The following is a 13024-nucleotide window of genomic DNA, read 5'->3' on the forward strand; positions in this document are numbered from 1 at the left end:
AATGCTCATTTTATTTACCTTTTCTGTCTCTCTCCCGCTACTTTAGCCCAGTACTAATATGTAACGTGTGGTCCAAGGTCATAACACGTCATAACATAACCTAAGAAACACGCATAAACATGTTTATTTTTCTTTAAAAACAATGTGTTGTTTGAAATACTTAATTATTTTTATTTGACCAACTGCGCTCATATATGATTCGGCTTAATTCGGCAATAGAACAATGCCAAGTATTTTATCTTTTTTTTGAATGAACAAAAATGTCCCGAGCAGATACTCGATAATTAGAAAGTTAACCAGTTTGGATTCACATATTAACGTTAACAAGAAGTCTGCTGCAGTGTCACATCCGTCCAACATGAAAGAGGTCAAAGAAAAAGTCCACGGAACGTTTTACGTGGTTTTTATATCCCTTTTATTAGATTTATTGGCCTTTACAATGATATTACCTTTGCTGCCATCGCTCCTAGACCATTATAGGGAAAATGACACCACAGGATTGTACTCCTGGCTTTCACGCCAAGTTTACTTTTTCCAAAAAATGGTCGGGGCTCCGGATAAGTTTAACTCGGTACTGTTTGGAGGCTTTCTTGGGTCGATGTTTAGCTTTCTGCAATTCGTCACATCACCCATCATTGGCGGCATATCCGATGTTGTCGGCCGAAAAATAGTCATGCTTGTTTGTATGGTAAGATTAACATTAGCCGACAATGTATGAACATTAATTTTCATAGCCACGTTTTGATTAAAGGTGGGAATCTCCCTCTCATATGTACTATGGGCCTTGTCGAACAATCTTGTACTCTTTATATTGGCTCGCATCCTCGGGGGAATCAGCAAAGGAAATGTTTCTATAAGCATGGCAATTATTACTGATGTGTCTACAATCAACACTAGAGGAAAAGGAATGGTAAGTCCTCCATGTAGCCCTTTTTCTAGGGCAGTGGTTCCCGAACACTTGTCCCACGGACCCCCTTTCATAATCAAAACTTTCTTATGGGCTCTGGGTAAAAAACTACACAAAAGATTTAAAAGCTTCTGTACAGTAACCCTTAATATTGGATATAAAATTGGGATCTGTTTTTGTAGCCAGACATTCTCGCTCTTGTTTAAACAGTGACTTCAGCTTCTTATTGGTGGATAATTCAATAAGTTGCTCATGCATTAGTAGTAATTCATCTGCATCTGTCCTCTGAGTCTGACTGCTTGAAAATGGTTCTATTCTATTAATTTATATTAAACCTTGACCCCCCTGGCGTTGTTCAGGGACCCCAAAATCGATTTTAATTTTCCAAGGACCCCCTGAATGATCCCAGGGACCGCTTTGGGAACCACTGTTCTAGGGGATACTTAATTTTAACACTGCTATGTAAACGATTTTTTAACGGGCAACATGGGATTAAAAGTCGAAAGCGTAAAATGTTAAGCGGTGATTTATTAGATCCTATCAAAGACGGTCCAAGCGACATAAAAAATAATGCCGAAAATAATTAACTATTTATTGAATATTTGTGTTTTCTTTCGCTCCTCGTCGCTATTTAATATTCAACTAATACATGTTTTTAAATGAATTGTTCGAACTGATGTGCGTTTGTCACAACTTGTCTAAAACTTGAGTTGATCACGTCCTCGCTTTCGAAATAAGCCAGGGGCGACCTTTTCTCGTTCAACTCAACCAAAGCCTTTAAAAAATGTCATTCAAAAGATGGATAATAATTGAACTTGTCGAGAGAGCGCAGTGAGTGAGGAGTTTCAGTTAAAACTTATGTATTCGCTTATTGTTACATGCTCATTAAAATATTTCACACATATATAACATTCTGTATGTATTTTTTAATTTTAGGCTTTAGTTGGTATAGCGTTTTCTCTTGGTTTTATTGTGGGGCCAATGATAGGGGCTATATTTGCCGTATGGGCCAAGCAAAAAACTGGCAACTGGTTTGTTGTTCCCGCCTTATTCGCTCTTATGTTATCCATTGCTGATGTGATTTATTTTGCAATATTTTTCAAGGAATCGCTTCCCAAGGTATATTCGTTATTTAAACCATATTGTTTCTTTGGTTGAATTGCGATTGTTTACAGGAAAAACGTGCCAAACATTTTGCGGCTACTCTAGACCATGCGAAAACCCTAATTAACGTTAAAGATTTATTTCAATTCACTGCCGTAAAGAATATTAAAAGCCAAGACTTAAAAGAACTTCGAAGACTGGGATTGATATATTTTGTCTATTTATTCATATATAGCGGCCTAGAGTTTACATTAACTTTCTTAACACACCACGTATTCAACTACACTTCAATGCAACAAGGGTGGATGTTCTTTGCCATCGGTAAGACCTCATATATTTAAAATCACTCTATATATTTATATTTACATGTAGGTTTAACAATGGCGATCATACAAGGAGCGTTTGTTCGAAGAGTCCCTCCTCATAAAACGCGCTCAACAGGCATTTTGGGGCTTTGGATCATCATTCCATCATTCATCTCGGTTGGGCTCGCAACCGGACCTTTGCTCTTATATTTTGGACTGTTCCTGTACGCTGTCTGTAAGTAATGCTTGTTATTCCATTTAATTTTAGTGAATTACTGCGTACGTAAATGAAAAATGTATATGGTGTATATTCGGCTGTTTTAGCAACAGCTATGGTGGTTCCTTCTATCACCACTCTGGCATCACAACATGGAACGGAGCAACAAAAAGGCACCGTTATGGGTATTTTTCGATCTTTAGGCGCTCTAGCACGGGCTTTAGGACCGATTGTTGCAAGCATCGCGTTTTGGGGCGTTGGATCCAAAATCACTTACTTAATCGGATCCATCTTCCTATTCTGGCCAGTTTTGGCCTTAAAAGACAAGGTTTAATAGGTGGCTTTAACTTCCAAATCTATATAGTATTATTTATATATCGTAACATTTTGCGCTTTTTACAAGCTGCTCGTCGCGAGAACAATCCCCCACACAACACATTTTCAGGAATGTGTTAATCCCATAGTGATTGCTCTGTTTTATTGAGTCAGTATTTACTGAAGTATTAGTCACTCTTTTTTGTTGTTAAATATAGAATATTTTCCGAATTAATATATCTATGTACATAAAAATGCAAAATACTTAAAGCAATATACGTTATTTATATATTTTTTGTCGTGTGTTGTTTGTTTAGGTTCTTTGGTGAGATGTAAAAGTGCTGCGGCTTCCCTAAAAAAAAACGTGTTGCTGCAATCAATTGTCACTTTACTGTTATTTTTTTAGTTTTCCTCGTCTATTTCCGTTTTAGTTTGCTCAACTTGATTTTTGATTACGTATTGCAATTATTCCGCGAATCCTCCAACTGAAGGGTGTTTTTTAGAAGTATAGAACTTTAAACTGAAATAAAACGCACTAAAATCATGTAAACGCTATGGTTCTGGCTTTATTGAAAAGGGAATTGTATGCCATTATAGCTTAAAGATGATTTGGGGTCTAATGCGCCGCGGCTCGAATTAAGAGCAATCTGAGAGTCCAAGTTTCGACCACTTCCAAACTTCTTCCAGACCATAAAGTAAAAAAAATAGTGAGTTTTTCGGAATATAACGGGGTCTCAATAATGGCTTCTGGACTTTCATCGCTCTAAATTGAGCCAAAAACGATTATGTCGACCGTAAAACGAACGTAGAGCACACGGTGCGTTTGGCAAACTGAACAGCAATTTTCGAAATAAATTGCCGAATTTGGTGCGATGAAAACTGAAAATCCGAAAGCCATTATTGAGACGACGCTATATCCAGAAAAACTCACTGTTTGTTGTGCTTCGTTTTTATGGTCTAGTGGAATTAAAGTGGTCGAAAATTGGATTTATTTCGTGGATTGCTCTTCATTCGAGCCAGCCTCGGCGTCCATTTGGCCCAAATAATATTTAAGCTAAATGGCATACAATTGTATTTTCAATAAAGCCAGTAACATGAATTTTATTTCAATTTAAAGTTATATATCTATAAAAAAACATCCTTGATAAAGTTTGCAAGTTTAATCTGCGGCTTTTCAAAAAACGTTGTATCAGCAACTGTTCATAACTTTGGTGTAATTTTTTGCGTCTGTCCCGCCCATTTCTGCTCCAGTTTGCATCCCTTTCAATTTTTTTTTAGCGAAATATCCAACTTTAAAGTCTGCAGGTTTAAAAAATGAAGCCACTCAAAAGGTACTAAATAAAATAAATTTATCTTGTCAACGATTGTTAAGTTTTGGTATTAAAATAACAACAGAATAATTTAATCGTCATACTGGTTTTTATTTTAAAATATTTTTTGTAAAACTGCTGCGCTTTTCTAAAAACCTTGTACTGTTGCACTTTGGTGATATTGTTTTGCGTCATCTTCGCCCACTTCTGTTTAGTTTGCAGTTTTCGATTTTTTATTACGGATTTCGATTTTTCCGCAAAATAAACTCTGAGGTTTGCAGGTTTGAAAAATGAAACAACTCATTAAAGGGTACTAAATAAATTTATTTATATTGTCAACGATTATTAATTTTTGGTAACATTAAAATAACAACAGAACAATTTGGTCATACTGGGCAATGCAACTTCAATCTAAGGTGATTCTTATCAAATTTTTAGCAAGGGGACATATGTGTGAAATTGCTAGACAATGTTGATTTCCAAGAACCCATTTTTACTTGCACTGCGTTGTTTTATAACTGGCGATATTTCGGTTCGCTTTGAATTAACTTGAAAAATTGCCAATTATAACTAGGTAGAAGCAATGAAGGTTTGATTATTAAACCCCTTTACACTTACTTTTGATATATATGGTGACAGGCAGTAGGTAAACGAACAATTATCTCTTTTAAGGTATTACACAAATATTATCCTATAGTAAACCAGGATATTCGTAGGTGACAGGATATATTACAGAAAGTTAACTGCTTGAAAGGTTGAGGTATAGAGTCGATGCTGAAGTTTTCTAAAAGAATCATAGTAATGTTTTGCGCTCGTATGTACACTTATTTCTTGCCCCAACTACTAACGAGTAATCGTCATGTTCTAACAAAACAGTCCCAATTTCCACATACGATGTTATGCCTAAAAACAATCTCAAAGTCCTTAGAATTGACTAGTTGTACGCACAAGTTAGCTTCGAATTACTACGACGATAGAAGTGAAGCAGGTCATGCTGTGAAACTGTTTCGCATGGCCCATACAAAGAATTTAGCATTAAAATCACAACCATTATAGTTTACTTCACACTTAATTTAAATAGTCATAACATTAATTGTTATTCATTTGCTTCCAATGCAGGCTCTATATGCTCCAAAGTCATTCAAAATGCGTTATGGATTAATTAATATTACTATTACTGTTTTGGCTGAGTTTTTCAAGTTTCCCTGGGTTTCAATCAGAAAGATCGCGTTAAATATATTTGGCATCCAAGAAAACTAGAGAAACTGCTAATTAAATAAAGTGCTTTTCTTGACGTAAATTGATCTACTTCTCTGTAAATGAATAACAACTAATACAGCTCAATACATATTTGCATAAGCCATCAACTCGTGAGATGTACAAATCAACACACTAAAGTACAATTTCCTAAGAAGTTCGACACCTAAATAATATAACTTTATAACACATTTTTAAAATTTCGATTCAATAATTAACAATAATATCAACCATATTTTGGTTAAGTTAGTAAAGTGTAGTCTACAGAATCACAATAATTCTGAATGTAAAATTTTCAGAATGCCTTTTTTCATCAACAAATTGCTTCCCGAGTCAAGAGAATTTTTCGTTTTTTATTCAGTTTTCCTTATGCAAACTGCATAATTAAGAGTTGATAATTTAACTAACAAAACCAGAACAGGTTCCTAAATTAGATCGATCATATAGTATATGCTAATCTCTTATTACCTAATACCTATACTAGTTAGAATATAGTTTAATTGATGAAAAGATTGACCATTTATTATTACACTATAATGATATGTTGATGCGATGACTTTTTTAACTACAGACACTTGTGATGTTTCTTAACAATGAGTTTATATATGCTATACAGTGTGCAGAATACCAATACTTATTCAACTACAGCCCATAATCACTAGAATACTGGCAAATCTAAAGCCTACTAATTGCGTGTAATGCTGAAGAATGCAGACGCTGTTTAGTATAAAATGTCTAACAAAAAGAAAACATTTGTTAACTTTTTCTGGCTCGGTTTATTGAGTTAGAAAGTTACTAGATGAGCTGCTTTACGGAAATATATATGGAAAATATGTGTGTAAATGTCTCTGGACTGGTTTATTCAATTGACGAGCATGTTCATATAAACATCCCTTCAGTTGAGCAAATAACAACAAAAATGAGTCACAACTTTCGTTTAGCTGAACTTTGTGCGGACGAACTATATTTATTTATTCGCCGTGTTTATACAAACAGTTCTGCAAAAGAGCAACCATTTTTATTACCATTTCTGGTATAAATAATGGCAAAAACACTTTTTGTCGCGGGATTTGTTCCAGACAAATTTCGCATCTAATGGGTTTCCAACTGCATAAAAACAAAATTTTTGTAGAAAAAGTAATGGCAATGTTTGTGTAAACAATTAAAATAAACTCGTTTTCATGCAGGCCGTTTGTTTATTTAGATAATATTTCAGCTAAACCGAAGTTGACTTGCTATTACCGGAATAATGTGATTTGATATTTTGAACCTTTTTAGGAATATTGTCGACAACAAAATAAATAGTGAAAAAAAAACACATTTCATGAGTTACTCTCATATACGTACCAGTTAACGTATACGAGAGTAATAATGGTTTAGTAGATCATTCAGAAGCGGTGATTTTGCCATTTTAGACTATTATACTAAAAAAAAACGTTGGTTTATTTGAGGAATTTGTTTGGAGTTGTGGCGCGTCGAGTGTGAGATCAAGTTAGCGATTTAATTGTTCAATCGTGTGTGTTTTAGGCAACAATTAAATACGGAGTGATGTGTTCTGGTGAAAATGTATCGGGGAAATGTAAGTAGATTAGCTATAGTTTGTCTCATAATAACAATGTGCCTACTTAATACCTATATTGTGTGAGGACATCATGTTTTTAAATATTACCTGTTTTAGCGCTTTTCAAGTTGGATTTTATAAATTTTTAACAAGCTTCTTTTACTTTCCATGTGTTAAAGGAGAAAAGGACGATAATAGATAAGTTCGCAAATTGGCTGCCTCAAAGAAATATACCGGCGGACCCAAGCTAAAGAGGGCAAAGTTACTAAAATGTGTTCAAACGAGTTGTCTGTCTCAAATAGTTAATGAAATATAATTGAGAAGATCTGAATTTTTACATTTTATTCAGGCCTACTACCTAGACGAAAATTGCCCAGCAGGTAGTGAAAAAATGACGCTCTTATAGCAGGCACACTGTATATCATGAGTGCGATTTGTAAAGGAATTTTTTAACTGTTTACCTCCAGTGTGGTTTTAATTCATTACTGCATTCATTTAAATTAAATTATCGGGTCTTATAAGACTAAATTGCAACTGCAAAATGAAATGCATTTGGAAGACTTATTTCAGTAAGGAAAAAAAGATTTTTTTCAGGTGGTCGTATATTATCGGGACTGTTTGAAACGTTTAAATTAATGCAAAAACGTTCGCCATTATATCAATAAAAAATCAACCCCTAATCCGTTAAATGGCAATTAGACAGTTTTCTGTGTGATTTGCTCCACAAGCGACAAAAAAATGAAGTAGGTACTTATTAAGTAAGCACATATAAATATCCTCAAGAGCTAATATTAACATCTATCAGATCATTAAAAATCACTCAAATGCTGAAGAAAGCAAGGGCGCATTGTTACACAACCGCAGTCTTAGGAAAACACGATATCTAAATCAGTCATCTAATTTGGTTTAGTCCAAACTTACCGTTCGTACAATGAAATTTGTTGGGTCTTATTTCAATTATTAATCTATTTTTTAATGAGTATGGCCTATGGAAGTGTCGAGCATAGAAATCCGGGATCCACAGACGCTACTTTTGCCGTTAGGAATGCGTGCATGCAATAAAGCAAACTTTGCAAAATTGCGCACTCTAATTCCTAGAATAAAACTTTTATAAGTAAGTTCTTTTGCTGATTAGTCGACGGCTACCTTAGTTTCAATGGCTTTAGTGTCAATGTCTTGGAAATGAAGCTTGAGCTTCGATTTGCCATCATCAGAAGAACCGCGAAGCTGTGAGAATTTGTATTGCCAGACTAAAGTTTTTGAGTCGCCCTCAAACAGTGAAAATCCCAAATTCCAATCCAGCGTCAATCCTGCAGTTTTCCCATTACTGCTAACCGTAAAAGTCTTAGTCTGTAAAATACAAAAAATTGTCCCTGTAACTATAATATATGTAGTATAATTGCATACGTTTTATTAGTCACTATTTTTTTTAACCGTGTCACCCTACGATGCCTCGTTTATTGAAGTCGCTAATACCTTCTCAGATGAGATAACAATGTTTTCCGCTTATAACAATAATAATAATTTGTCGTATGTGCTTTAGCATTGCGTAATTAGCAGGAAACTTATGCAACACCTCGTTGTTTAATGACTTTGTCATGCAATTTTCACTTGGGGTTCATCCGCCATAACAGAAAACCAGTAATTTTGCCAAACTTGCAACCTTTAACAAAATAGTTAGGCTTTTGCGACTATTGCGTAAACCTGGTGAGTTTTTCGGTCTTTTAGGCTATAGTGGAAAATTGAGCTGATGTTGATTGAAGATGCAAGCCACTCATGCTTGTGAAACGTTTGGCGGAAATTCTTGTCCACGATGGCCTAAAAAAGCCCTAAAGCTCATTGTTGCAACGCTTAACTAAATAAGTCAAATTATTGGACGTCGTGAAAAAATATCCAAAAAACTAAACAATCGGTAATCTTCTTTGTTTTGGTTTGGCTGGGGCTTTATTTCGAAGTCGAAAACAAAATGATTTACTTTGCCTCATTTGCACCTCTGTGCTTGAGATGACTGCAAAATGAAGCATATTTCCCTATGGTATAATTTGATACATAAATAAAATTAAGGAAAGAGTGTTGCAATACAATTTGCCAAATAATGTTTCTGTGAAGGCACTCTGATACTTACGCCTAATTTCATAACAGCATTGCATACAGCAGAATGCCAAGCATTTTCAATCCTCAGTAATTCCTGTCGGGTTTCAACAGAAAAATATCGAGATTCTTGCCCCGATGTCTGAACTAGAAAACAATGCTGCCTTTCATCAACATTTTCCGAGTCTTTAACTATTCTAAACATTGTTTGGTAAACTTTGAATGCCAGTGAGCATTTATTCCAGTCGGCCAAGTTAAGCTGAAAAGTGCAAATTACAATCGAGTTTTAGGATTTTTTCATTTGCTTACTGGTGGAGAGTCCAAGAGCATTAGATCTGTTCCTTTAAGAGCCAGAAATCGGGGCTTATAATTCTGCCAAGGTTGGTTGTTGTTCAGAACACATTCGTTTACCCATCCCATGTATTCTATCCGATCCGAAACAGTGAAGTTTCTGTTGTATAACTTCATCTGAAAAACGACGTGTAAAAAATGGGTTCAGAATTCGCATTGAAACGCTCACTTGTAGACTAGTTAGTCCAATAATATTATCGTTAATAAATTTAAGCCATTGAGAAAGAATGGCAGAATCATCGCAATGTATTATGCCAGTACTGATTCCATTTAATCCTCGAACTTCAAACGAATTCGGTCTCAACTTGTCGGTACCAAATATGTATCTAGTAACATATGCCATCATCAAAGGCACGGTAATAATATCAACCCAATGTGTTTGAATTGTTTCTTGGTCCATTTCTGAACAAATAGAACTTGGTCTACTACTAGTACTGTTTGAAGTTATACGAAAACTTTCATCGGAAGCTTCCTTTTCACTGTTACTATCAGTCTGTTGAGAATCTTTGTCATCTATAAATTTAATGTTGTTTCCATTTTTCACTCATTTTTTTACTATCTGGGATTATCTACCTTGCTTTTGCAGGAACGGTGTGGCAGCCTTATAATGTTTCACAGTCAATACTACTAAATCTCCAGCATTTCTTAAAATATTTACAGCATCATCATGGGGGCATGCAGTTATGTATTCCCCATTAACTACAAGCAATCATTAAATACTTGAAAATTTTGTTTCTTAAAAGAAACTACCTTTAATAATCGCATCTCCAACGAAAAGATCACCAGTCCGATCGGCAGCTTGATTTTTATAAATTCTTGAAATCAGTATTGGAAGTTTATGTTCGGCACCACCTTTAATACTTAGACCAAGACCGCCAACTTTTTGCCTATGAATTTGCACCATCCTCTCCTACAAACCCCAAAATAGTACTCAATCTCAATCGTACCTTTTTTGTTGAAATTCGCCTATTTTTGCGTTGAGTACTGATTACTGATGATTTGATTGCTTCAAATTAATATTGAGAAGGCTTTTATTTAGGTTTGCGTTTAAACATAAAATTAACTACTAGTAAAGTGAAGGAAATCATGACTGAAAACTGTGTCTATTCGAAAGAAGTGAGCATGTTTGTTCAAAGTTGTGCTGATGAATAGTCAACTTTTAACAAACATTTTTTTTCACTTTTTAATATTTCACTATTCGATGGCCAAGTTTTTGTTCTAAATCCCGATGTCTAAGGAGCGGTTTGAAAAACGCGTATATTTGTTTTTTGACAAGATGTAAATTCAATGTTATTTTATTTTTGTGTATACAAATGTTTACGATATTTTGTTTCTGTAAAGCAGCTGCTGAAAGACAATTTGTTATGAATGTTTTCAATAAAATTTCGAGCCCATTTTCTGTTTAAAAGGCGCCTTATCGACATTATTTCGCTGTCCTGGTGAATACAGTGCCCCAAAATTTGGAGTTATTAAATAATTCTACAGAGGATTTTTAAAGATTAGTCACTCGAAATTGCGTTGGCCTTTATTGTCATTCAAGCGACTAGATTTCTGAAAATTTTTCAAAATTTTTGTCCAAAAATCCACACAACCAGCTATGGTTGAAACAGGAAAAAAATAGATCAAAGAACCACATTTCCTGATTAAAATGGTCTTTATCGAAACTATTTGTATAGCAATAGTGGTTCAATTTTTGGCATACTTAAATGTGCATGTGTAGCCTATAGAGGATTTTTCAACGATGAATCACTTCATTGTTGTTGTTTTCTAGCCCAAATCCACTCATTTTTGCTAATGTTTTTCAACGTTCAGAAAAACAGCAACAGAAGAAACAATTTAGATAAAATATTAAATTAAAAAAATGGGTAAATTGATGTGCTTTATAGCTATACCTCAAGAACAGACTTTAATTTAACCTTGTGAAAAGCGAAATTTGTCTGCTTTAAATGTCCAAGTTTTCAACATTCTTAACTGAAAAATTGCACAAAAAATGGACAGAAAAAACATTTGAAATAAAAAACAAGAATAAACAAATTCAGTATTTGAAGTGCTTCATAGCTATAAGCCAAAAACACATTTTAATTGTAATTTGTCAAAAAGCTATTTTTTTGGAAAAATTATGCTTTCGCATTTATCTATTTATTTATTATTTTTTGCCCGTTATCGAAACTTGGTTTGTGTTGTGTTTTAGAGTGACTTTTTACCTTCTTTCCACCCACAAATCTTTTTGCCCTAAATTTTCCCATTTATAAAGCATAACAATTAATTTCTGGGTTACAACGATCAGCATACAAACACCAAATAAAACAAGACAAAAAAATGAATTTTGTAAAAGTTGATATGCTACTTTATTGCAAGCTTGGTACCTTCGAGTTCAAAGGTTTTGAGTCCATCGGAATGGGTTCTTCCTTTTGAAGCCGAAGAACCTCCATGGACAAGTGAAGTTGAACTGGTGTTGGCCTACTCTTGCCATCACTAACTGTGACCATTCCAGTGCGAACTTTCAACTTCTGATCCACCTTCTCTTCTATGGGGGTGCTCATTCTTATTGCGTTGATTTTCATTTTGTAGCTGGAAAATTTGTTGAACAATTTCATCCCAGTGTTAAGCAAATTGATTTTTTTAGTTATGCCTTATGCAATATGTTACCTACCTTGTTGGTATCAACAATATGCCTCTTGAGGAACCAGATGCTTCTACATAAATTGTAAATTGAACTTGCTTAAATTACATTTCTGAATCTTGGACGATTCGATCGAAAATTGTAATTTCGATATTCGAGTACCAGCCATTTTTAAAGGGCCCCAAACAAATCAACTTGATTTTAGGAATTAAACGCGACACCTTAAAATGTCTTGCGTCTGAACGATGCGTTGGGCCCCAAACGTTGCAATAAAAAGAGACAGCCAATCGATATATGGTCGAGTATTTTGTGGAACGTTTTGACCCAGATTCCCCTTTACACAGGGTTGGCTTTAGAATAATTAGTTTTATTCTGGAGATTCGGGATAAATAAGTCGAAGCGTTTATATAAGCGTATGCCTAAAGGCTTGGTTTCCAAGATACAGGATGTTAAAGTTAAAAATTTGATATGTTGCGCCACTGAATTCGAGCTTTCTTGCTTTTCTTCTGATTCTCTATTCGATTTTGAAACTTTCTCGTCTCTAATATTTTTGTCGCATCTGGCACCGTTTTTAAGATATTTGCAAAAGAACCATTGAATACAAAAAGGGTTGGTTTCATATTCAACGTAGAACGATGCCTGAACTCACTGTTCATGACCCCCCCATTCAATTCTCTATCCAACGATGCCAAAACGAATTCTGGGGCTCGAATGGTTCTTGAGAAACTTCCAAAAAATCAGCGTCATGTTCAAGTGGATTTTGCAACTCAAAAAAAAACATGCAAATCTAAAACTTCTTGAATTCAAGCATTTTTTGAAAAACTACCAACGTTTCCTTCTCGATGGTTCACTTTCTAAAAAGGTCATTTATTTCTGCCTAGAATGATATACAAATAAGCGTTCTTGCTCATTTTGCCTCCGAGAAATGAGCAAAAACGGGACGGAAAACATGGAATTTTGGCATAATCTTGCACCGAAGTGTC

General features: G+C 34.8%; 2 protein-coding genes across 3 annotated transcripts in view; one reads left to right on the forward strand and one right to left on the reverse strand.

Annotated features, from left to right (window-relative positions):
• Positions 1–72: 72 nt before the first annotated feature.
• Positions 73–13024, forward strand: part of LOC109532804 (major facilitator superfamily domain-containing protein 10) — a 49278-nt gene continuing 36326 nt past the window's right edge. Inside the window, exons 1-6 of one of the 2 annotated variants that reach the window (XM_019897868.2) lie at positions 74–688; positions 752–910; positions 1844–2026; positions 2083–2332; positions 2384–2551; positions 2641–3141. In XM_019897868.2, the coding sequence (XP_019753427.2) occupies positions 251–688; positions 752–910; positions 1844–2026; positions 2083–2332; positions 2384–2551; positions 2641–2867 (1425 nt within the window). In that variant the 5' untranslated portion in view covers positions 74–250 and the 3' untranslated portion in view covers positions 2868–3141. Of the gene's footprint in view, positions 689–751; positions 911–1843; positions 2027–2082; positions 2333–2383; positions 2552–2640; positions 3142–13024 lie in introns of those variants that run through there. The other variant, XR_007282546.1, reaches the window with a different exon arrangement.
• On the reverse strand, positions 4462–12685 carry LOC109532803 (gamma-1-syntrophin). The gene is made up of 9 exons (XM_019897867.2): positions 12072–12685; positions 11785–11989; positions 10169–10328; positions 9992–10117; positions 9588–9931; positions 9377–9535; positions 9102–9326; positions 8123–8326; positions 4462–8070 (listed from the first exon to the last, which is right to left on the reverse strand). The coding sequence occupies exons 2-9, from the start codon at positions 11980–11982 to the stop codon at positions 7963–7965; spliced, it is 1524 nt and encodes a 507-aa protein (XP_019753426.1). The 5' UTR covers positions 11983–11989; positions 12072–12685; the 3' UTR covers positions 4462–7962.

This window comes from Dendroctonus ponderosae, unplaced genomic scaffold (assembly GCF_020466585.1).
Source record: "Dendroctonus ponderosae isolate FM_Combo_2020 unplaced genomic scaffold, Dpon_F_20191213v2 Dpon_F_20191213_1, whole genome shotgun sequence".
Taxonomy (NCBI): domain Eukaryota; kingdom Metazoa; phylum Arthropoda; class Insecta; order Coleoptera; family Curculionidae; genus Dendroctonus; species Dendroctonus ponderosae.